General features: G+C 38.8%; 1 protein-coding gene across 11 annotated transcripts in view; it reads left to right on the top strand.

Annotated features, from left to right (window-relative positions):
• Positions 1-23,501, top strand: part of Magi2 (membrane associated guanylate kinase, WW and PDZ domain containing 2) — a 1,438,220-nt gene that overhangs the window by 932,606 nt on the left and 482,113 nt on the right. For all 11 annotated transcript variants that reach the window (XM_052720134.1, XM_052720125.1, XM_052720126.1 and 8 more), the window contains one exon: positions 6,596-6,811. In XM_052720134.1, coding sequence (XP_052576094.1) covers positions 6,596-6,811 — 216 coding nt within the window. The remainder of the gene's footprint in view (positions 1-6,595; positions 6,812-23,501) is intronic.

Raw genomic sequence — 23,501 nt, 5'->3', positions numbered from 1 at the left:
CATTTTGACCATGAAACCTGATTTATTTAGTGAGAAATGTTAGAAAAAAAGTATTTCAAGGTGTTTACTTTGCTTCTAGGATTTTTACAGTTCCTCACACCTCCTTGTAAGCAACTTTCCTTCTGTCATATTAGAATTTCAAAGCACAGGAAATGTAGTGCGTCTTGGGGAATGTCATCTTGGTTTCTATTAGTATTACACCAGAACAGGGTGAGAGTCGTTGACGTGGTTTCCTGTTTCTTCCCCGACACTGACCTTACCTGTAAGATGCTGCGAAAAACAAAAGAAAACAAAAAACCAAGATGACAACAACATTCATTTAAAATTGTTAGGCTAAGGCTCTGTGAAAAGGTTATTGTGTCAGATGCAGAAGAGAGAGCCATTCCATGGTGCCCTGCAGGTACTAACCTGTCATTTAGAAAGCTGTTCTTGTCTCTTTTGGATGACTGTGTAATGAAACTGGCCATGTGGATCAGGGCTTGAACTTTGTAAAACCTTCTTGAGGCCAGTTGAGTTCATGACAAGGTAGTCTGTTTCTGCCCCACACCTTTGCAACCAAGGGGTTCAAACTGCCAAGTGTCAGTGGGCATTTACCAAATAGTTTAATGTAATAAAACACATGACAGGCACTTTATATTCAGTTCCTTTTATTCAAATTTTATCCCATTTCACTCTTTTGCCCCCACATTTTTATGGACTAAGAAAGTCTTCCTACATAAGCATTTAGCTGAGGAATCCATTGGTTTCCTTACCCAACTGTCACTTTATTTTCCAGGCACTGATTAACTTATACTGTGTAAATTTACAGATATCCTAGGAAGGCAGAATCAAGTGAATAACTTTACAAAACTTTTTGTGATCCTAGCAAATTGGAGGACTTTGATTTGAAAGTTCACTAAAAGAGCTGGTACAAAGGACATTCTTTCTAAAGATGGTCTGACTAGCTTGCTTCCCTTATCCCCTCTCCCAAAGTGTACACATGCTGAATTTTAGGTGAGGGTAGAAAAAGTCATCTGTGATTTCCATTGAATGACTTGGTAGCAAACTTGCTTTTCTCATTTGGAGTGGGTACTTTGCTCACCAACTGTGGCCAGAAAATTTCTTCCCAACTTTGTTTCTCTAGAGACCATGCAGTATTCTGAAAAGTGGTAAAATTCTGAAATCACATAGGTATAAGTTTTCTACTTACTTCATGTATAACAGAGGAGGATACTTTAATTTCTTAGGGGCCTCTTATTATGAGTTCAAGATAAATAGATGCCAATAGTAGTCACCGTGTCTCTAGCATCTACACTGATGCAGCCATGCTACTTTATTATTACAGATATTATCATTACTCTTTTTTTTGGGGGGGGGGGGTGAACTGGAAGATCAGAGAGACAGAACAAGCCACAGCTAACCTCACCTGGCCAACTTCTCAGCTGGTCTTGCTTCCTCAGGCTGGAAGCTTCTGTGTCCTCATCCCAATGGCTCTCAGCTGAACTGTGCTGCTAGAAGCCTTAAAACTTAATCTGCCAAATGCTTAACCAGCCAAATGCCTCGAGTTTCTGGTCCTCACGCCTTATATACCTTTCTGCTTTCCACCACTACTACCTGGGATTAAAGGCTCGCTTTCTGGGATTAAAGGCATGTGTCACCCTGCCTGTCCATTTCCAATGTGGCCTTGAACTCACAGAGATCCAGAGGGATTTCTGCCTCTGGAGTGCTAGGATTAAAGGTGTGAGTGCCACCATTTTCTAGCCTTTGTATCTAGTGGCTGTTCTGTCTCTGACCCCAGATAAGTTGATTAGGGTGCACAATATTTTGGGGAACACAATACCACCACATTTCCCCTTTTTTGTCTAAAATTTTAAAAAGCTTATAACTAATACAAGAAAAATTATATCCAATAAGTATATACAATATACACAGTCAAGATTGCATTAACGATGTCTAGTCCATTAACATTTGACAGATTCAGACAAAAAACTCCATTAATATATAACAATGTCCAGTCCAGTAACATTTGACAAATTCAGACAAAAATTTTCATTGCTTATCTTATTTAAAGCAAGTAATTCCTTTTTAAAAGTATTTTTTCTTTTCATAATAGATTCAGTAATCTACCTTTTGTCTTTTTTTTTTTATTTTGCAATACAATTCAGTTGACAGCACTATGGGTAAGTCATTCCAATACCCATATGAATCAAGATTTCAAAAGCAGAATGTTTAATACAGTATCCAACTCTGTACATTGTACTAGTGATCTTGACAAGTATGATAGTTACAGTTGCTTTTAAAAAATGTTATTTTAAGACAGGATCTCACCATGTTGCCCAAATTGGTCTCAAGCTCATTGGCTTAAGCAGTTCCCCACCTCAGCCTCTTGATTGCAGAGGCAACCAGGGCACACACCATGTCCAGTTTATAGTTGTTTTTGTGATTATTCATTTTAGCTGACTCAATTTGCGCCTATAAAGAAGAAACAAGTTTGGGGCATACAGGATTCAAAATCAGATTTATTTCACCGGGAACTGTGCCACTATGCCATATTATAGGGGTTTTGTTTGCATTTTGAGATTTTAGGTTCCCTAAATACTGGTAATATGTATAAAAGGCATTCCATTCTTGGTGGAATAATAGTTCTGAATTATACTTTAAAACCATTTATGTTTAATTTTTTCTGAAAACGCGGTGCTTCGTCTTCTCAGAGGCTCCTCTTGTCGTTGTCTACGGTTTGTGTGAACTTCTCATAGACTCATCCCAGTGCCGGAGTTCTCTAGCTGTCTGGTTGATCTTCCACTATTGGTCCAGGTGCTTCTTAGACAAGACAATAGAAATCCTACTTTGGTATCAGAGCTCCTTCTCCGTGAATTATATTTTTCTAGTGCAGTAAATATATAGATTATTTTGTTACCTTTTACAAACTGGCATTTTTCTAATGATGATAATCTTAACATCTTAACTAATGATTTATCCAGTTTCACATCTAGCATTTCAACTCACATATAATTTCATAAAACTAATTATAGTAAAAGAATATTACTATATAATTTATAATCATGCCATACCAATAGATGTAATTATTTAATAATATTGATTCAGCAAGATCTGTTATTTAATATTTATTTTAGCCTGTCTATGCATTTATTTCTAATTACTAAGAGGTAATTTACCTAGGAATATTATAACATAAAAATACATGGAGAAAAATATTGAAGTTTGATATATTTTTCTTAGTATTGTGTATATCTAAGAGTATCAACCATTGCAGACACTATTTAAACTCATATTGTTCATTGAGGTAGGTAGGAGCTATGTACTATTTTGGCATTATATCCATTAGATAAGTATATGTTGAGATTTCCCAGAAAGTGTAATGATGTGCTTAGAATTTTGCTACCCATTAAGAATGATGAAATATATGTTCATTGAGTAGACACAACAATTAGTCTTTTTTGTTTGGCCTCCATATATAAAGTTTTGATTTATTTGAAATTCTGTGAATCAAATTAAAAGTAGTCCTTAGCAAAATGTATATCATCTTTTCAAATGTCTGCTTAAAGTCCACTTTACAAAGTAAAATTTTTGTGAAGTGTCTGAGTATCTGCAAATATGAACATTAACATGCATTAATAGCATGGCTGGTCAATTCATTCCAGCATGAGGTTTCATCACCATTACATCCAGCACAGTTTTACAGCTTATGACACTCTTTCCATATACACCAGCTTTATCTTAACAACAACCCAAAATGGAGGACCTGTAGACAGAGCATGTGTTGTTTCTGCCTACCCGACATCTCAAGGATATTACTGTCTGAGGAGACTACAGAGATAAGATGGGTTGAAGGAAGGGCTCCACCTCTACATTCAACTTAGCTAAAGGAATTAAGCCAATAGAGTATATACATTATTATAAAAGATTGTAGCTAGAGTTTTCCTGCCTGGCCCTCAGTCAGGAAAAATCTCTCTGACCTGCCAGTCACACAGCCGCTCAGACCCAACCAAGTAAACACAGAGACTTATATTGGTTACAAACTGTATGGCCATGGCAGGCTTCTTGTTAACTGTTCTTACAGCTTAAATTAATCCATTTTTATAAATCTATACCTTGCCACATGGCTTGTGGCTTACTGGCATCTTCACATGCTGTTTGTCATCGTGGCGGCTGGCAATGTCTCTCTGACTCAGCCTTCCACTTCCCAGCTTTATTCTCCTCCTTGTCCCGCCTACACTTCCTGCCTAGCCAATGGCCAATCAGTGTTTTATTTATTGACTAATTAGCAACACATTTGCCATACAGAACATCCCACAGCAAAAGATGATTTATTAGACAGACTTTTACAGCCAGAAACTAATCTGTAGGCTGGGGATCCAGAAACTCAATAGCTGATTAGTCCAAGAAGCTAGAAGCTGCAGAACAAGGAAATGAATGGGAATCCCAGTTCTAAGTGGAAGCCTTAGGAGCAATGTGGGGTGGACGTGGACAGTCTGATGATTCTGGAGTCTAATGTCTACAGATGACAGCAGCAGCCATATGGGTACTCACCCAGGAATCCTGGAGTCATGACTTCTGGCTTCCTCTTTTTTTCCCACTTTTATGCACCTCAGCCCCAAGCTTACTGATCAACACCTACTTTCAGGGCCAGTCTTTCCCTTCAGTTGTTCACAAGTCAATCACCCCACCCTAATCTAAAAGTCAGTTTTAAATCCATTCAAGTTGGCAATCATCACCACCTCCCTCTTCTGAAATCAAAGTAGAGCAGACATTTTGTATACCTTGGCAGCTGACTCATACTCCCATGATTGAGGCTCAGCCAATAACAATCCTGCTGGGTGTGTTCACTGGACTTGAGCAAATCAAAGCAGCCAAGCAGGGTTTGGAATTCATTCACCTAAAGACAATTTGTGTGCAGATTCAACAAAGAAACCACCTATTACAGGGTGTATGGTACATGCCTATAGTCCCAGCACCTTGAACATGAAAGCAGGACAACCAAAAATTGAGATGAGTCTTAACTATGTATTGAGTACAGTCCAGCCTCAGACCCCATCTTTAAAAAAAGTCAACACTGTGTCCTCACTTGACTCCTTCCTGACTCCTTTGTTTCCACTCACTTTCTAAACATTTTTGAGCATTCCCTGTCAAATACCCATCCCATATCTTTTTAACTTTCTCACACCCATTGTGTTTTAACTTCGGTTAATAGGTAATAGGTTTTGGTTGTTTACAAGCCATAACACAAGTGACTACTGCTCCCTGCCTACACATAAAGGAATTGAGCCTTATTGAGGTTCGGTAATTTGCTTCAATTACCATTATCCAGAGCGACTCATCTAGACACTGCATCTTTGACTTTAAGAGCTGTTTCTGCACAACAGGCTGCTTTCCTGGATGATCTCAGTGACCTGTGCAGATAGGCAGTTGTACTCCATCTCTCTTCTGTCTCCTTACAGGACTTGGTCCCATTTTCCATTATAATGCTTGCCTACTTGATGCCAAATTTGATCTTCCATACTAGATTATTATCTTTTTGTAAGATAAAGATCTTATTGTAATCATCACAGTTTCTCACACATGCACTGGAATGCTTGGGTGCACAGTCAGTGCTAATAAAGATCTTAATAATGGAATACAGGAGCCCATCAATTACTCAGTTAACTAAACATACATACACAGGTGTGAAATTGGAGCTAAAATTTGAAAATGATTTCTCAAAATAACACTTATGTTCTTTGCCAATCACATTCTTAAACACTTTAAATAAATTCTTGAACATGCAAAGGCAAACATACAATTCTGTTATTTAACAGATATTTGATACATGTCTGTTATATGCCAGCCTCTTGTTATAGAGATAAGTAGGATTTTGAGGGGATAAATTGGGGGTGGATATGATCCAAACACATTATATGCATGTATAAATATTAAATAACATGTTAAAAAAATAAAACATGTTGTAGGCTGAAAAAACATAAGAATTTTTTTCTTTCTTAATGAACTCTCATAGGAGGGAAGGGGCAAGGGGGAGTTACCCAACAGCTCAGATAGTGTCACTGTGAGAAAAGGGCAATTATAATCTAAAGGATAATGAGAGGAGCACGTCATAGCCCACAGCTTCGGGAGCTATGGACTGGCATGAAGGTACAGCTCTGTGCAGAACACCAGCCAGAGCCCTCCTGAGGTGAGAGGAAAGCTAAGCATCCTTTGCCTTTCCAGAATGATGCGAGACTTGAAAATACAAACAAAACCAAAGATTACCTGTATTCCTTAGGACTAACTTTTTTTTTTTAGGCTTAAATAGATTTGAGGACTTAGTGTGAAATTGACTTAAATAGATTTGAAATTAACAATTTGCCATCTGAAAATGATGGACACAGCTCTAGTTTGAAAGCTCAATACATTAAAGCATTCAAAGATGATAGTAATATAGCATTAGAGCACAGTAAAATAGAAATAAAGATATATAATATGTGCTTATAAAACCATATATGTGCAATTTGTGTTGATCGATAAATATAACACAAATTGATATAATTTCCATTCTTTAAAACACACACACACACATATAGGGGAACAATTTAACTCTAGAATATCTGGGTATCTTTTGCAGACAACTACTACGGTACCCCAAAGCCTCCAGCTGAACCAGCACCATTATTATTAAATGTAACAGACCAGATACTTCCGGGAGCTACTCCAAGTGCTGAAGGGAAACGGAAGAGAAATAAATCAGTGAGCAACATGGAGAAAGCAAGTATAGAGCCTCCAGAGGAGGAGGAGGAAGAAAGGCCTGTGGTCAATGGAAATGGCGAAGTCATAACACCAGGTCAGTCTTTATATCCTTTATAAGATTACCAGCTTTTTGTTATATTTTTATATTTTTTTTAAAAAAAATTTGGTGTGTTTGTATATGTGCTCGCTTATGTGTGTGTACTCACATGTGTGTGTGCACACACTCATGAGTGGGTGAGGGGTACAATTGCATACGTTTGCCTGTATGGAGATCCTAGGTAAATATTGATGATTTCCTATATTGCTCTTCACCTTATCTTTTGAGCGGAGGTCTCTCACTTAGACATCACTGATTTGGCTAGCCTAGCTGGTCAGGGAGCCCCGCCAGATCCTCCTGTCTCTGTTAACCTAACCATTGGGTTGTAAATGCATCTCACCATACCCAGATTTTACTTGGGTGTTGGGGATCCCAGTTCATTCTGCTTCCATAGCAACAGTTTACTCTCCTCAGCCCCGTTTGGTGTGCTAAGGTTGAGTAGATGTGTGTGTGTGTGTGTGTGTGTGTGTGTGTGTGTGTGTGTGTGTGTGTGTGTATTCAGATTTATATGAACAATTACCTTTAGAAATAGAAGATTGTGATATCAAATAAAAAAGACATGATTTTTTGTTACTGTTGGTTTTTTGAAGTTCAAGGAATATAGCCCCAGACCTTGTACATGCTAGGCAAGGACCCCACCACTGAGCTATATTCCTAGCGCTTAGAATAGAATTCCCATATTCAGATTATTAGGTCTAACTTTGGAGTATCTATTCAAAACACTAAATTTGCAAAGAGAAAATAGTTCATTTTGGTAAAGCTTATAAGCAGCCAAATTAGGTTTATTGTTTGTAGACATATGGAATATAGTTTTAAGAGTAGGACTAGTTTTTACCCATAGATACTTCCTGAGTTCTGCTTTACTTATCTTCTTTGTCAATGTTAACACAAGTTGGCAATCAAAATCACCATTGGGACATGTGTCTTTAAATACTTCAGGTTCTTAACCTTTGTGTTTTCATCAGTTGCAACAACCATCTAGAGCCTGTCAAATCTGTACTGTGTTGACTATAATTTTTCATTATTGCTTTATATTAACCAATGCCTTTAACAACACTATTTTCCCAGTTTTAATTTATGCTGTTATTGCTTCTTTCATTTGTTTGTTTGTTATGTTTATTTTGTTTTTGAGAAAGGGTATCACTGCCTGGCCCAGGATGGTCTGGAACTCACTATGAGTCACAGAAGAGCATCAAATTCACAAACCACTCTTCTCACCTGCCTAGTGTTGGGATTCTAGGTGTGTGGGCCTTGGTGCCTGGCTTCATCTTCTAGTCTTTCTATAATATAAAGAAAAGTACTCTACAGTCTTCTTTCAAGTAAATATTTTTATGGACGAAAGCATCTGATCTCCCAAATTTTGAAAACACTAAAAAGACAGACTGTTAATAGATAAGTAGCTATAATCCAAAGATTGGATTCTTCAGAAAAGTGAAGTGCTAGGAACTTACAGTAGTTGGATTTTTTGCACTTCTTTTCTTACGTAAGTTATCTGCTAAAGTTTTCCGGAAAGTGATTCGCTATTATCTACTGGCTTCCTCTCAGCAGCTATGAGTAAGCCCAGTGCAAAGAATTAGAAATGCACATATATTTTAAAGGCTCTCTGTTAATACACACACACAATGCCTGGAGGAGCGGCCCATGAGAGCTCCCCAACAAAGGGAATACAGTATGTGGGCACAGAGCTGCCTTCTCCAGGCTCCTAAGCCTGCAATTAGTGCAGATGAACTGCATCTCCCAGAGAGCAAACAGAGTGTCCCTTATGTGATCTCTGAGTGTCCTCAGCAATGATCTCAGTTCACCGTTGGGGACCTGCATCCCAGTGCTGTGCTGCTTGGCAAGCTGGCTGTGCATGCACCATCAGTCCTGGTGCTGTGAATGAGACCCTGTCACTCTCTGAAGAATAATGTCCTCCGTAGTGAATCTCGCTGTTTTCCTGTGAATAATGCCCCACTCTGAAACTGCCACAGTGCCTGTCTCCCTCTTATTTTTATGTGAGTTCACAGAGGCTGTGGTTTGTGTATGCACTCAGATCTTTCTCTGTTTTTTCCTTTTGTTTTTGTTTCCTGATGTGACTTAATTTTATGGTTTGGTCCCAAGTGTTATACTTGGTTTTCTCTCCCTGTTGTCTAGGGGAGAGGGGCAGGGCAGGAAAAATGGGTAAAATTCTAGGACTATTTCAAACTAATTCTCTAAAGCCTAACATTCCATGTATAAAGGACATTCCATCTTTAAAAGATTATGTGGAAATCCAAACTGCCCTAACACAAAGTGCTGGGATGTCCCAATGTGATTGCAAATCAACAAGCAAGCCACTTCAGAGTTGATTCTGAACCACAACAGTGACAGCAGGCACACTGTAAGATGTGAGATTGGTACAGTCCTCAGAAGCATCCTTTGAAATCAAAGCAGACTCACTTTTCAGTCAATGTGAAAGCAATGTCTTTTATGAGACCATTTCTGGTCCTCACACAGATTTGGGGTTTTCAGGAGCTACACTCGGCTTCTGTGTAGGATTTTTGGGCTCCCCAGAAGGCTGACACACTTTGTATATGACAGACATTTGCTACATGAATGGAGAATGCAGGACAAGAGGCAGTAGAGGAACACCAGACTTGCTTGGAGTCCAAACTATTCACAAACCCACAAACCGCAGACGTCCTCCTTCACACTGGCGCTTGCCTGTCTACCTGCATTCCTTGTGCCCTACTGACACTTAGAATGACCCCCACCTGCTTTGTCATCGATGGTGGCTCTACACACCCATAGCTGACTGCTGATTTTCCTCTCAGAAGAGGAAGGTCTCTGGATAACGCCTAAGCACCAGCCCCGTGGTTGGAGGCAGTACTTCGCCTTTTTCTTTTCCTTCTCTTATTCTCATCAAAAAATACCTTGATTCCATTGTGACCTTACAGAGCAGCCCTCCAGTTATCAAAGTGGAAACTGAACACAGAGCCTCCTGCTCTGTCTTCCAGCCCTTTGAAACTTCAGAGGCTGCTGATGTGTTTCACGTAATACTATTCTGATTCTCCCCTAGAATTTTAAAGGCAAGCTCTAAGATGTGTTACAAATGTAAATCTTATGTTTTATTTCATATCTTACTATGGCTCTTGGATATTTTCAACATATGCATTAACTTTTATCACCACAAAGTTTGTTGAGGATTCAGGGGATTTGTTCCTGTGTGATAAATGTCTTTAGAACTCATTATACTATAAAAATCACAAAGCATGCACAATTGCACAGCCATGAGGACTATTATTCCCATTATCCCATCCTACCTTCACTAAACTGTTAAAAATGAAGTACTGTAGAAGAAATAATTTTATTAATTAAGGCAGCTCTCCTCCCCTAATAATGGAACCTAATTTCCTCTACTAATATTCTTTAGTGATTTTTTTTTCATTTAGTTTTATATATTCTGGGAGATATTTTTCCTTGTCATTCTCCACTCGCAAACCTTGAATATTCTATTTTCATAATTTTTACACTATTCTAGTATTATATACAATTGTGGATTTTAGGTAAAGATGCAATACAATTTTGAAGCATTAAGTCTACTTTCTCAGTAATTCACATTTCCCTGATGGCCTCCTGAATAGATGAGACACAATTTGCTTTTAAATGATAAGAAATCATTTCTTTACAGAATTGGGGTTTATGCTTCCTCAGTTGACATATCATCTAAAAAGTATCAGAAACACACTAAACCATGACATTAGCTTGTCCTGGTTCTAGCTATAGTTTGTATTTTCATCATGGCCTCAAATAATAAAAGGAAATATCTGTCAGCAGCTCACAATGTTGATTTATTTATCTACTTAAGATACACACGCCCTCACAAATGTGCAAAGACACACACAAGCAAGCATGCATCTGTGCAGATATGCATCCCATGACAGCTAAGAATCAGTACTCTAGTATCTCATATTTTGAAGAATTTAAAATACTTCTTTTAAGGAACATAACTACTTCTGAATCATTCAAACATAAAAAAAACACTCGGTATGAGTGATCAATATGCACGGAAAGACCTGAGGGATCAGAAACCGTAACCTTGTTCGCTGACTGGATCCCTGCAGCACTGAGAACAGCAACGAGGAAACTGTTTTGCTGGCTTTCTTCCTTGTAGTTTAGGGTTCGGTACCACATGCATGCTTTCCCATATCAAAAATACAGTTTTGTCATAGCAGGCAAATAAATATTCACAATCCACAGTCTACAAGCATTGTAGCACCCATGATTCTTCAGATTTTAGGAGTCTGGGGAAAATTGAATAATAATCTACAATCCTGAGTTCTTTTGGTCAACTGGTTATACAGAAAGCAGGGAGACTCTACATGACTACTTAGTATCTGAATAGTTTCCTCCACATTTCTCTACATATGAATATGGGAAAAATAGTTACATATGCTTAAAGCAATAAATAAGATAAATACTCAAATAATCACATGTACTTATTAAAAACCAATTACAATAATAGCTGCTGCTTGTTCAACTATCAACCATGATGTGTTCGTTCATGCAGGAATGTATAGTTCCAGTTCTAATTGAGTTTTTCAGCGTCAGGCATGAATATAGGAAAGTGTATGGTTCTAGTTCTAATTGAGTATTTCAGTATCCAGCATGGATGTAGGAGTGTATAGTTCCATTTCTAATTGAATATTTCAGTATCCAACATGGATGCAGGAGAGTGTATGGTTCCAGATCTCATTGAGTCCCCTCACCACAACACAAAATAAAACCTTGGATCAATATAATAAACATATTTTCTAACAGGATTGTTAGGTTTTCAAAAAACTAGAGATGTCTTCAGTCCCCACAGTGTCCACCACCATGGCCAGTTCCATCAAGAATCAGAAACTATGGTGGGAGAAGCCAGTTCCAGGGAAACTAGTGACCGGGGAAAGCAAGCCTTTGCTAAAATAAGATGTGGGGATGAATACCTCTGGTTCTATTGTCTGGGTCCTCAAAGGTGCTAATGTGACAGCAAGTCCATAGCTCAGCAGCCACTTCTGGAGCCAAAGGCAAATGGAAAACAAGATAGAGACCTTAGAGAGAATGTGTACTTTCTCGGGATTAATTTTCTCCTTTAATTAACCCTGTTGCATATATCAACTGGATGGGAAATTGGGAGGAGCTCAACTTGTAAAAGTAGAGCTTTTGTTTACATTTCCACATGTCTTTTAAAACTTGCATTAGTTTTCTTAAAACAGTCTAAAGAACTAAAACTCTTAGAAAATTGCCCGCATGTCTTGCTTTTGTAGGTAAAAGTCATTACCTACATTTGGATTGGGGTAGAGTGACTTAATTGAACAACCCTAAATCGCTTACAATTGTAAGCAGTAACACTCAGTGTAAAAATATGCAATACTTACTGAACATTAAATGTATTCTAGTAGCTTTGTGTCCTAAGGATTTCCTGTATAGGGCACATCTCATCCTTATAGACAAACAAGGTTGTTGCCTCTCATGTGCACATTCTCAGCATTACTTTAAAAGAAAAATTTAAACCCAAGTTACCTGACACAATTCTTACTTAGCAATTAAGCTCTGTTGCTTTTTGTGAAGAATGTTTGTTCCTCTCTGGGAATCACTAAAGATAAATAATTTCTAGAATACAAGTTATTCTCTTTTCTTATAAACTAGAAGCATATTCCTTTTTCAAATATTCATCACTTATGTTTACTTACAAAGAAATAATATGAAGATGAGAAGAAAATATTGAATTTATTCAAGTTAGTCACATAGCTATAGAAATACAAAGCATGGTTTCTCTATGGAGAAAAAAATACACTCTATGAAGTGTATGTGGTTGTTAGTTTAAAAAATAAAATCACCAGTTTCCTCTCTAGCTTAGACACCTTCAGCACTTCCTCTCATTTCACAGGGTGGCACTTACAGAAAGAAACTTTACATAATGAAGCATGTGTCTTACGTGTGATAGTTATTCCTGGTTGTCAATTTGACTACATCTGGAATTAGTTAAAAACCAAATGGCTGAGCACACCTATGAGGGATTTCTATTTTCTTAATTAAATCATTTGAAGTGGGAGGACCCACTTCTAATCTGGATTTTTGAGGTGGAAAGATACACCTTTAATACAGATCTTTTGAGGTGGGAATATCACCTTCAATCTGGGCCACACCTTCTGCTGGCAGCCTGTATAAAGGACATGGCAGAGGGAAGCCTGCGCTCTGTCTGCCTGCTTGCACTCACTCTCTCTAGCAAGTCCACTCCTTCACTGGCATTAGAACCTACTCCTTTGGGATTCCAGAGTATCCCGAAGACCAGTGGAGACATCCAGTCTTGTGAACTGAACAACTACTGGATTCTTGATCTCCTGTGAGGAGACAGTAATTGTTGAACTACCTGGATCACAGCCTATAAGTCATTCTACAGTTATAGATAGATAGATAGATAGATAGATAGATAGATAGATAGATAGATAGATTCATTCTGTAAGTTCTGTTCATCTAAAGAACCCTGACTAATTCAGATTTTGATACAAACAGTTCAAGAGTAATATAAGGAGTATAAGGATAAATTTTTAAAGTACCTGGAATAGACTTCCCAATTTGCCAACACTTATAGTTACTGAATTCTCACCAGCTACTGAAGCCTCTCCTGGAATCTCATAGAATACAGAAAGCTCATGGTGTGAACTATTTTACAAATGTAGGGAGACACATGCATTTGATAACCCAGATTCCCAAATTATGAAATAAAAAAGATTTGATGACCCTGTATATGAAACTTTTGACGGTTTGTGGAAAAATAAGGAAAATAATGCTGCTAGTCAGTTGCTTTTAGCATCTCTGGATAAATTAACAAAGGATAAGAATAAGCTCTGCGATAAAATTAATGTATTTGGCATTTCAGACTACAGTAAAGGACAATGACCTCAGTGAAAACATTGACCCAATCCAGATGTGCAGAAACAGTCTAAAGGTTTCTAAGGGTGCCCTGGAAGAGAATCTTCTCTCCAGTAGCTATAGAACTCAAGTCACAGAAAATAAAACTGAAGGCTTCAATATAATGTTGGCTGAGTTTCAGCAAAAATTGAAATCCCAGCCTTGGAGGGTGTCTGTCCATCGTTAAAGTAAAGGTATTAATTGGAACAGAATCAGATCCTGTGACTTGGGATGGGGATTTGTGGGAGGACCCTCTTGAAGCTGAGAACTTTGAACCCTCAGATTCTCAAGAGTTTGTCTCTACTTTCAGCAGATGTACTCCCACCTCAACACCCTTAAATATTGCCTTTCCCACCTTTGATTGAGGAAATTAATCTTTCATGGTCTACTCAACCAGTAGTCACTTTCTCTGAAGGAGATACCAGGCAAGATAATACTGATGCCCCTCAGGGCCAACTAATAGTTGCTCTAGACCTACAATCAGACTTAAGACAGAGCAGGCTCCTAAGGGGAGGTAGAAAGTGTGGTACAGGAGGGGGTTGTGCTACACTACTAAAGTGCTTAATGAATGTGGTAATTCATTCAAGCAGAAGTCTGGGGAGTATGTCTAGGGATGGATTTTAAGGGTGTGGGATAATGTTGGAAGTAACATAAAACTGGATCAGGCTGCGTTTGTTGATATGAGGCCCCTGAATGGAGATTCTGAGTTTGATATGAAAGCTCACAAACTTTAAAGATGTGTCAAAAGCTTGTCTGAATGGTTGGCTGAAGCACTTGTCAAAAGATGGACTACTGAAAAGGAGTTGAAGATGCCTGCTAGCCCTTGGCTTAGTGTTGATGAAGGGATTTTAAGGCTCAGGAAACTGCAATGCTAGAGTGGGTGTGCTGTGTAAAAACCAAATGTTCCACAATGGGAAGGCCCAGAAGACACGCCCTTCAGTAATCCTATGAGACACAAAATGGGGAGAGGGACAGCAGCACATCTGAAGCCTGGTTGTCCCTTTTTTCCTTGTGCAGGACCTTAGGGTTGGAGATGCTGCGGCTCAATTGGATGAATTCAATGCAATGGGTTTAATAGGACTCCAAAATAGCAGAGGCTGGGTGGTAGTACTGAATCACCAAAGGCAAGGTAATCATAGATAACTTAATGGGCAACATGGACAGAACAGTGTCCATGATGGCCTGACCTGTAATTGTCAGCCCAGGCAAAGTGAATTTTATGATGGCATGACTCATATGGACCTGTGGTACTAGCTAATCAATCATGGTGTTTCCAGGCATAAAACATATAAGAAGCCTATTACATTTTTGCTTGAGCTGTATAAGCAGGAAATTCTCAAACAAATGAAAAAAGACTGCATTGGACCATGGCAAAAGGAAATCTCAGCTGGTGATCAAATTTCCAGACTTGAGCCAGTTTGTAGATACAAAACCCCTTGAATGAAGGGACGGTCAGCTTCCCCTGAGGAAGGACCTTGATAAAATACCTGAAAGTTTTACAGTCAGCCTTTCTCCATTTCTTCCCCAGCAGGACCTATGGCCTTTTATGAGGGTAACTGTACACTAGGGAAAGGAAACAATCAGACTATCCAGGGTTCTGAGTTGACACTGGTTCCAGGAGACCCTAAGAAACATTGTGGACCTCCAGCTAAAATAGGGACTTGTGCCAGGCGGTGGTGGCGCACGCCTTTAATCCCAGCACTCGGGAGGCAGAGGCAGGCGGATCTCTGTGAGTTCGAGGCCAGCCTGGTCTCCAAAGCGAGTTCCAGGAAAGGCGCAAAGTTACACAGAGAAACCCTGTCTCGAAAAAACAAAAAAAAAAAAACACAAAAATAAATAAATAAAATAAAATAGGGACTTGTGGAGGTCAGGTGATTAATGGAGTTTTAGCTGAAGTCTGGCTCACACTTCAGTGGGTCCCTAAACCTAACTACAGCTGTTGCTGAGTGTCATATCTGCCAACAGCAGAGATGAACACTGAGCCCCTGCTATGGCACCTTTCCCTGGGGTGACCAGCCAGCCACCCTGTGGCAGGTTGACTACACTGGATCACTTCCTCTGTGGAAAGGTCAAGACTTTGTTATCTACTGGAGTAGATAGTTCAGAAATGAAAGTATGGGTCACTCCCCCAGGAGAAGAGCCAAGACCGAATGAGGTGTTTGCTCAGGGTGAAGGAAATACAAAATAGGCAATTGAAGAAGGTAGTTATAAACAACAGCTAAGGCCACATGACAGGACAAGGATTAGAGTAGACATGAGTGGTTCTGTTGTATTTTGTTAAGAATGTTATTTTGTTAAGAATTTGTATTCATAGTTGTGTTTTCTTTCCTCAATTTCTTTATCATGTAACATCAATTTAGAGAATATCAATGGTTATCATATTTAAAAATTGAAATACTAAAAGAATGTCCCTCAAGGGATATTAAAACCTATTCCAAATTTATAGTACATTTGTGATTATGCAAGGGATAGTTATATCATGTTAAGTATAATTATGACCTGGTTAAATATATAATGCATTTGCAATTATATGTGGAATAGTTATATCATGTTAGGCATAATTATGTCCTGGTTATTGTTAACATTTGAAATTAAGCATGACATAAGAAGATATGATTGTATGTCAAATTGACAAGGGGTGGACATGTGAAGTGTACTATTGGTTGTCAACTTGACTACATCTAGAATTAACTAAACCTCAAATGGCACACTATGAGGGATTTTTTTTCCTAATTAAATCCTTTGAAGTGGGAAGACCCACTTCAACCTAGATTTTTTTTTGTATTTTTGTATTTTTTGTTCATTAATTAATTTTTCCCTAGCCCATTTACAGTTTCTCCTCCCTCCCTCCTCTCTTCCAGTCCCTTCCCCCATCCCCTCCCATCCACTCCTCCTTTCTTTTCAGAAAAGGATAGGCCTCCCATGTATATCAGCCAGCCCTGGCATATCAAATTTGCAGTAAGTGTAGGTACCTCCTCTCTGATGAAGGCTGGGCAAAGCAACCCAGAAGGAGGAAAGGGTTCCAAAAGCAGACAACAAACTAAGAGACAGCCCCTGCCCCTACTGTTAGGAGTTCCACAAGAAAACCAAGCTACATAACTGTAACATGTGCAGAGGACCTAGGTCAGTCCTATGCAGGCTCCCTGGTTGGTGGTTCAGTCTCTGTGAGCCCCTATGAGCCCAAAGTAGTTGATTCTGTGGGTTTTCTTGTGGTGTTCTTGGCCCCTCTGGCTCCCATAATTCTGCCTCCTCCTCTTCCATAGGATTCCCCGAGGTTTACCCAAAGTTTGGCTGTGGGTCTATGCATCTGTTTCCATCAGTTTCTGGGTGAAGCCTCTCTGATGACTTTTGGGCTAGGCAACGATCTATGAGTATAGCAGAATATCATTAGGAATCATTTCATTGACTTTTTATTTTTGCCAGTAATGTTTGGTTCTATCTTAGGTCTCTGTTCTGTCCAGGTCCTGGTGTTCCAGGCAGTGTCAGAGTTCGGCTTTCTCTCATGATATTGGTCAAGTTAAAATACAAATAACACATAGAACATATAATCTCTGTTTCTGGTTATTCTTTAATGAAACTGGATGAGAGTATTAAAAACCATTGGGAAAAAATATTGAATACAGACTTATTTTTTGTTATGACAAGATACTAGTAGAACAGTAAGCATTTCCATCAATAGATTGTCTACTCCATATGTTGTTATAATATCAGAACTATGGAATGAACCAGAACTATAAAATTTATGCTGAATACAGAATGGCATACATTTCACTCCCAATTACCTGGCTTTTGTCTCTGTTCTCCATTCAGGTCTTTGAGCTCTTCTGAACTGTTTTTTTTGGAAAGAAGGAAGTCATATTCCCTGTGTCTAAGCTGATACTTAGAGCAGGCAAGGTGAAAGGAATTAGTTTATTAATTACCACAATAAAGTACAGGAAAATATGATTATGTGGATCGTTGTTTATGACTCTACTTTGTGCTTCAATGAGTCAAAGGAATTTGGAGGAATTAACAGTGCTGGTTTCCTAGTGATTTCTTTCACTGTATTGCTAGTCTTTCAAGAGAGGTCATTTTCATTCCTTTTTTTGTTGAACTATTGTTTCTATTTCTAGTGGAAAAATACCCTCACTCTAATTTGCAGGATGTCAATGTGACGTGAAAATGTTGCATGAAATACTCTAAGACACTATGCCAGACAAAGTCTGCTCACCTCAACAACAAACATCTCCAAGAAAAATTACATTTCACATATTCAAAAGTGGTAATTTTATATTTAAAACTAAAACCATATGAAGAAATACGTCAGATATTTCTCCTGGACTCCATGTAGATATTAAATGGAATGGTTCCATATTGCTAAAACACCAAACATACATTGATCATGGCCTTCTCCTTAGTCAGAATTCAGAAAGTCCAGGAATTTTCTAGCCACAGCTGGAGAGGACATATACATGGTCATGACACATACATGATGTATGCAATGGCAGGTTCTTATGATCCAAACTTCAGTGGGCTAGAATGCTTAGAATAATACCCTCCATTGACATGTAAGATCCTGTCTTTTCCCTCCTTTTAGTCAAAGTTTTTCTGTTCTTAGTGGTTCATTTCTTGGCTACTACTAATGCAGTCTGAAACTATATAGTACTAGTTCCCAGATGTGTGAAGTGGTTGGAGGATGAATTCATGTAGTGAAACATTTTATGAGTTGAATTGTGTCCTCTGGCTTTTCAGAATGTGACTTTATTTGAAAATAGGGCTACTAACTACGATGAGGTCGTGCTGGAGTAGCACATGCCCCTGGTCTCACATGTTTGCTGTGAAGGCTGAAGACACGTGCCAAAAGCCAAAGAACTAGCAGATGCAAGGAAAAGCCAAGAACAGCTTCTTTAAGTGCTAGAGCTAGTCCTGAAAACACCTTGATATAAGTTTTCTGCCTTCCAGAACCATCAAGCAATAAATACCTGCTTTAAAGCAGTTTTTTGTGGTAGAACTTGATAGCCCCATCGAAGTATTTTATACTATTAGGACTACAGTCCCTTTGACTCCATGTTACTTAGCTTACTTGCCTGGCCTTTATTAGACTTTCAATAAATGTCTATAAAACTAATTAATTAAATAATTACTGTCAGTTCTTCTTTCTCTCACTGACCTTTTAACGGGATTTCCTCTGAGAGTTGTGCATTCTTGTTTCTACTTCCTATTCGGTCTCCCTGGAAAATTCTGCACAACTCTCATGTATTATTGGACATCATTTAACAAATCATTGCAGCAGTTTGAGATGAGGCACTTCTCTATCCCCCATCCCTTCCATGTCCAGGAAGATACTGCATTCAACTGCACTGGTCCCTTGACTCACTCCACCCAAGAGAAGTGGACTGGCTGACCTAGTGCTCCTACTTAGAATAACAATTTGGCTTATTTATCTCAACTCCTCCTCTTTCTTCTACTAGAGGAGTCCAGCCTTTTGATATTGCAAACTGATGTTGTCATATGCAAATGTGTTGAGCTCCATCTATTGGTGCCCTGGATGAATCAGTCTGCTGGCAGTGGGCTGGATTCACCTGCAGGTCTAAGCATTCTATTTTGCTCTTCTGAAAATAGGCTCTGTCCCTGATAGGAAGGCTTCCCTTGGTTCAGTGCTGCCAATAGATAAATTAGCCTGCTTCTGGATCCACCAAAAGCTCCAGACTCTCACTGTGAAATGTATTTCTATATTAGCCTTTATGAATAACAAATATAAGAGTGTTTGGATTCTCCATTCACCTCATTCATTTTTTTTTCATCTTATTTTGTTCAGATGAAGGAGGCAGGTGCTATTTATTGCTTCCCTCTCAATGCAACTCCCAAAAGCTTGAACAAAGGAACTTTTTCTCTCCTCCATTAAACCTTGTCAAATACTTTGCACACTATAAGAATTTACTTCATGTTTGCTGATGTGGTGATTGATTAAAGGTAAAGAAATATATATAAATCTAGTGAGTCAAACTGGGAAAACTTGGTTGCATCATTCCTGCACAACAATGAATAACAACACTAACAGCATTTTAAAGACCACCATTTTGTTCACAAGAAATGTCACTTCTTTCTTTTGTGGAAATAATTGTATTATGTATAGCAAATCTTTTAAAATATGTTTATTTATTTAGTGTATGGTTTTTTGTGTTTGTTTGTTTTGTTTGTTTGTTTTTTGAGGGGATAGGATTTGAGACAGGATTTGTAGCCCTGTCTGTCCTAGAACTCACTCTGTAGACCAGGTTGTCCTCCAACTCAGAGATCCACCTGCCTCTGCCTCCTGAGTGCTGGGATTATAGGCGTGCTCCACCACACCTGACTTTTTTTTTTTTTTTAGTATGTGTTTGTATATCTACATGCCATGGTGTGCATGCTGAGTTCAAAGAACAACTTTCAGGAATTTTTTTTTCCTTTCTCCATCTGGGAACCTGGGATCAAACTTGGATTTTCACTCTTGGTGTCAAACTCCTTCTCATTGGGCTACCTCACCAGCACAATAGTGAACCTTGAATGAATTCTCCATTCCCTACTGTTTGTTTTCATCATTCTTCAATTCCTAGTGAACTGGCTTCTTTACCCATCATTCTCTCACAAATACCACATTAACTGAGAGCTGACTTCATCAAGGATTGCTACCCTGTTGATGCCCGGCAGTGTTGCATCCTTCTGTACTGTGCCCTCAGAAGCCTGGGTCACCTTTCCTTCTGTCCTCTTTCCATGCTGTGTTAAAGTCTGATGAGGCCCCACTATGTCCAGACTGCTGTCCTCAGCTCCTCCTGCTACCTTCCTCTTTCTGTGACTGGTAAGTGTTGGCATAGCTCAGGTTCCTGCAGGAAAGACTCTTGCTTCCACTTTCCATGAAGTCTCTCTTGGCAAATGCATTCACTCGTGGCTTAAATTATCACACCATCCAGCCATCTGCTGCTGTCCTTCAAGTTGATCCTCCCCAGCTCGGAACTCTCTGACTGGATGCCTTGGTCATGGGTTTGGCAGGAGCCTCTAAACCTAGTTTGTGAAACTCTACCACAGTCTCATCACCTATGGGGTCCTCTGCCCCTCCTATTGTCTCTGTCTCAATAAAGCTTCAGTACCCACCAAGCTGAGTATGACTTTGCTATTCCTATTTGTCCTTTAATTATATAAAATTTTGTGTCAACTCACTTCTTTTTGTGCCCATTCCAAAAGACAACATGTCTTCTGTCTGGACATAAAAACAACTTACCTCTGGTCTGTTCACTCACTTCCTGCTGTCTTCAAATACCCAGAATAGTTTTGTAGAAAATGAGCATCTAATATTTTGTCACACTCTTGAGGAAGATTTATTGCCTTAACTGTGAGAATACAGTCTGGATCCTGAGGTCTTGTGAAGAATTCTGTGTCCAATCCAGCCCTGATGCATCTGTCTCTCCCTTCATTCTGAAAGACACCTCAGATGTATGGCATGTTAGAAGAGAAGCGGTGCTTGACTCTTAACATGAGACTAATGAATGGACAGGTACAAAATACCACCTTCTACTTTCAATACCTCTCAGTGCATTAACACTGTGGGAAGACTATGGACGGCAAGTTTTAGTTCCAACAGAGCAGGATTTGTGCCTCCCTTGTTCCCTCTTCTTCATTGCCTGACAGCAATGAAGTACTCACAACATCGTAAGTGAGTACTGAACAAGTGAAGAAGTTCAGATCTTGGTATGCATTTTAGCTCTTCTTTGCAGCACAATTTCTGGATGCTCTACAGTCACACTACGACATGATCCATGTCTTGATGCTTACATATTGTAACAAGCTGCTGCCAATAGAATCTAAAGGCAATGGCAGCATGCACTCACACTGCTGCCTTTGTGCACATGTTAAAGAACTCGAATCCGTAAGAATCACTAATTGACTATATCACTAAAGACTATATTATTTTCCTTGTTTCCCCTTTCCAAGCCAACCCAATGAATATTGTGTGTTCTTACGTGTCCTAATTCTGAATAAATAATGTACTACTACTGTCCTAGTCAATACAGATAAGAAAAAATTTGACCAAACAATTTATCATCACCAGCCCATTCCCAAAGTTGATAGGTTTAACATTTTTCCCAACTATTTCTAAGTTCTATAGAGTTATGTATAGTCATATTTATGTACATATATATCACTAATTTATATCCCCTGAAAATTAGTCTTCAAATCATAATTATAAGTACATTTCTAGGTCAATAGGTCTGTCTGTAGATGTAATTTTATTGTTTTAAAATGGCATCTTTTTTCACAATCATGATGAACACAATGTACTAAACATATTCTGAATAAAAGCTGTTACACAGTTCCAGGATTTTATCACTACAAACAACACTGCAATAAATATTCAGCAATACTTACTCAATGATGCCTTCATTTCTAGGGGAGATAGTCTCCATGTAGGATAATGGCATCAAAAGCACGTGTGCAGTTGTGCATGCATTTTTTGCTTGACTAGCTATTGCTTATTTCCAAACAGTTTCACAGTTTCCTATTCCCAGGGTGGCATTAGCATCCTCACATCACCACTCATTATATTTCTTTCCCTGTGAACTTCAGGAGTACCCTTCTTCTAGTGTAAGGTCAAATTTGCCCCTCACAGGAATTTCTGTAGACTACTCTTTACTCTTTCACTCCAGGTTTTTTTCTTGCTCGACATAGTATTTGCACCGCTGCATTCCAACAAATGCCAATGTTCTGCTGTCAACGGGAGATAAGCTGCACGGGGAAAGCAAAAGCATAAATTTCTCAAATTTGACATTAGAAAACAGTACAAAAGTAACCTTATAAAGTCTACCTCTTGACCACAATGTTTGTTCAATAATCCTATCCCAAGAAAACACAGCCCTAAATTACCTTATTCACCTACTCGCTGATATACCTCCTGAAGGATACCTTTAGAATATCTTCATTGATACCTTTAGAATGTCTTCATTTCCATTTTCACTCCCCAAACCTGAACTTTACAGTACAGGAGCAAAATCCATGCTTCAGTGGATTTTCTATGTATTTTTCTTCTCTTTCAAGAACATTCCTTTATTAAACATTCCAAATTTCCCAAAATGTCAACCTCTATTTGCATTTAACTGTATTACATTAGATTTAGTTTTTCTTGCCTCTATATTTTTTTCTTTTCTCCCTGTATTTCGAGATCTACATTCTGATCAGTTACCAAGATACGAGTAGAGTAATTCTTCAGTGTCCATAGATAAGACACATGGCCCATCTATATAGAGAAGCTTGCTTGCTTAAGTGAGACTGAGTTTGTCCAGATGGGTGGGACTCTTGGCAGGGTGAAGTTCTTGGGTTGCTGTCTTTATTGATTCCTTCGGGCTAGTAAAGAGATTATTCAGGCATCTTTAGCTCAGCATTATACAGATGAAGGGTGCACTCTTGTTCTGGTTTGTGTTTCTTGAGTGTGTAACCTGTTAATACACTTCTTATTGTTGTAGTAAAGAATTTTCAGCTAGATGTATGTGGGGATCTGTGTTTCATCAATCTGACTTTAGATTCAGTGCAAATTAATACTTATTAGATTAGGTAAATTTTCCTCTATTGTTTATTGGTAGCCCATTTCTTACTCATCTGTTCGTCTATCTCTCTGTCTCTCTCTGTCTCTCTCTGTCTCTCTCTGTCTCTCTCTGTCTCTCTCTGTCTCTGTCTCTCTCTCTCTCTCTCTCTCTCTCTCTCTCTCTCTCTCTCTCTCTCTCTCTCTCTCCATGTACATGTACACATGTGTTTGTACCTTTGCATG

The sequence above is a fragment of the Peromyscus californicus genome, unplaced genomic scaffold (assembly GCF_007827085.1).
Source record: "Peromyscus californicus insignis strain IS unplaced genomic scaffold, ASM782708v3 Scaffold_6__1_contigs__length_162567912, whole genome shotgun sequence".
NCBI classification, from domain to species: domain Eukaryota; kingdom Metazoa; phylum Chordata; class Mammalia; order Rodentia; family Cricetidae; genus Peromyscus; species Peromyscus californicus.
Note: the sequence above shows the minus strand (reverse complement) of the source record. Positions and strands in the feature narration are given on the sequence as shown.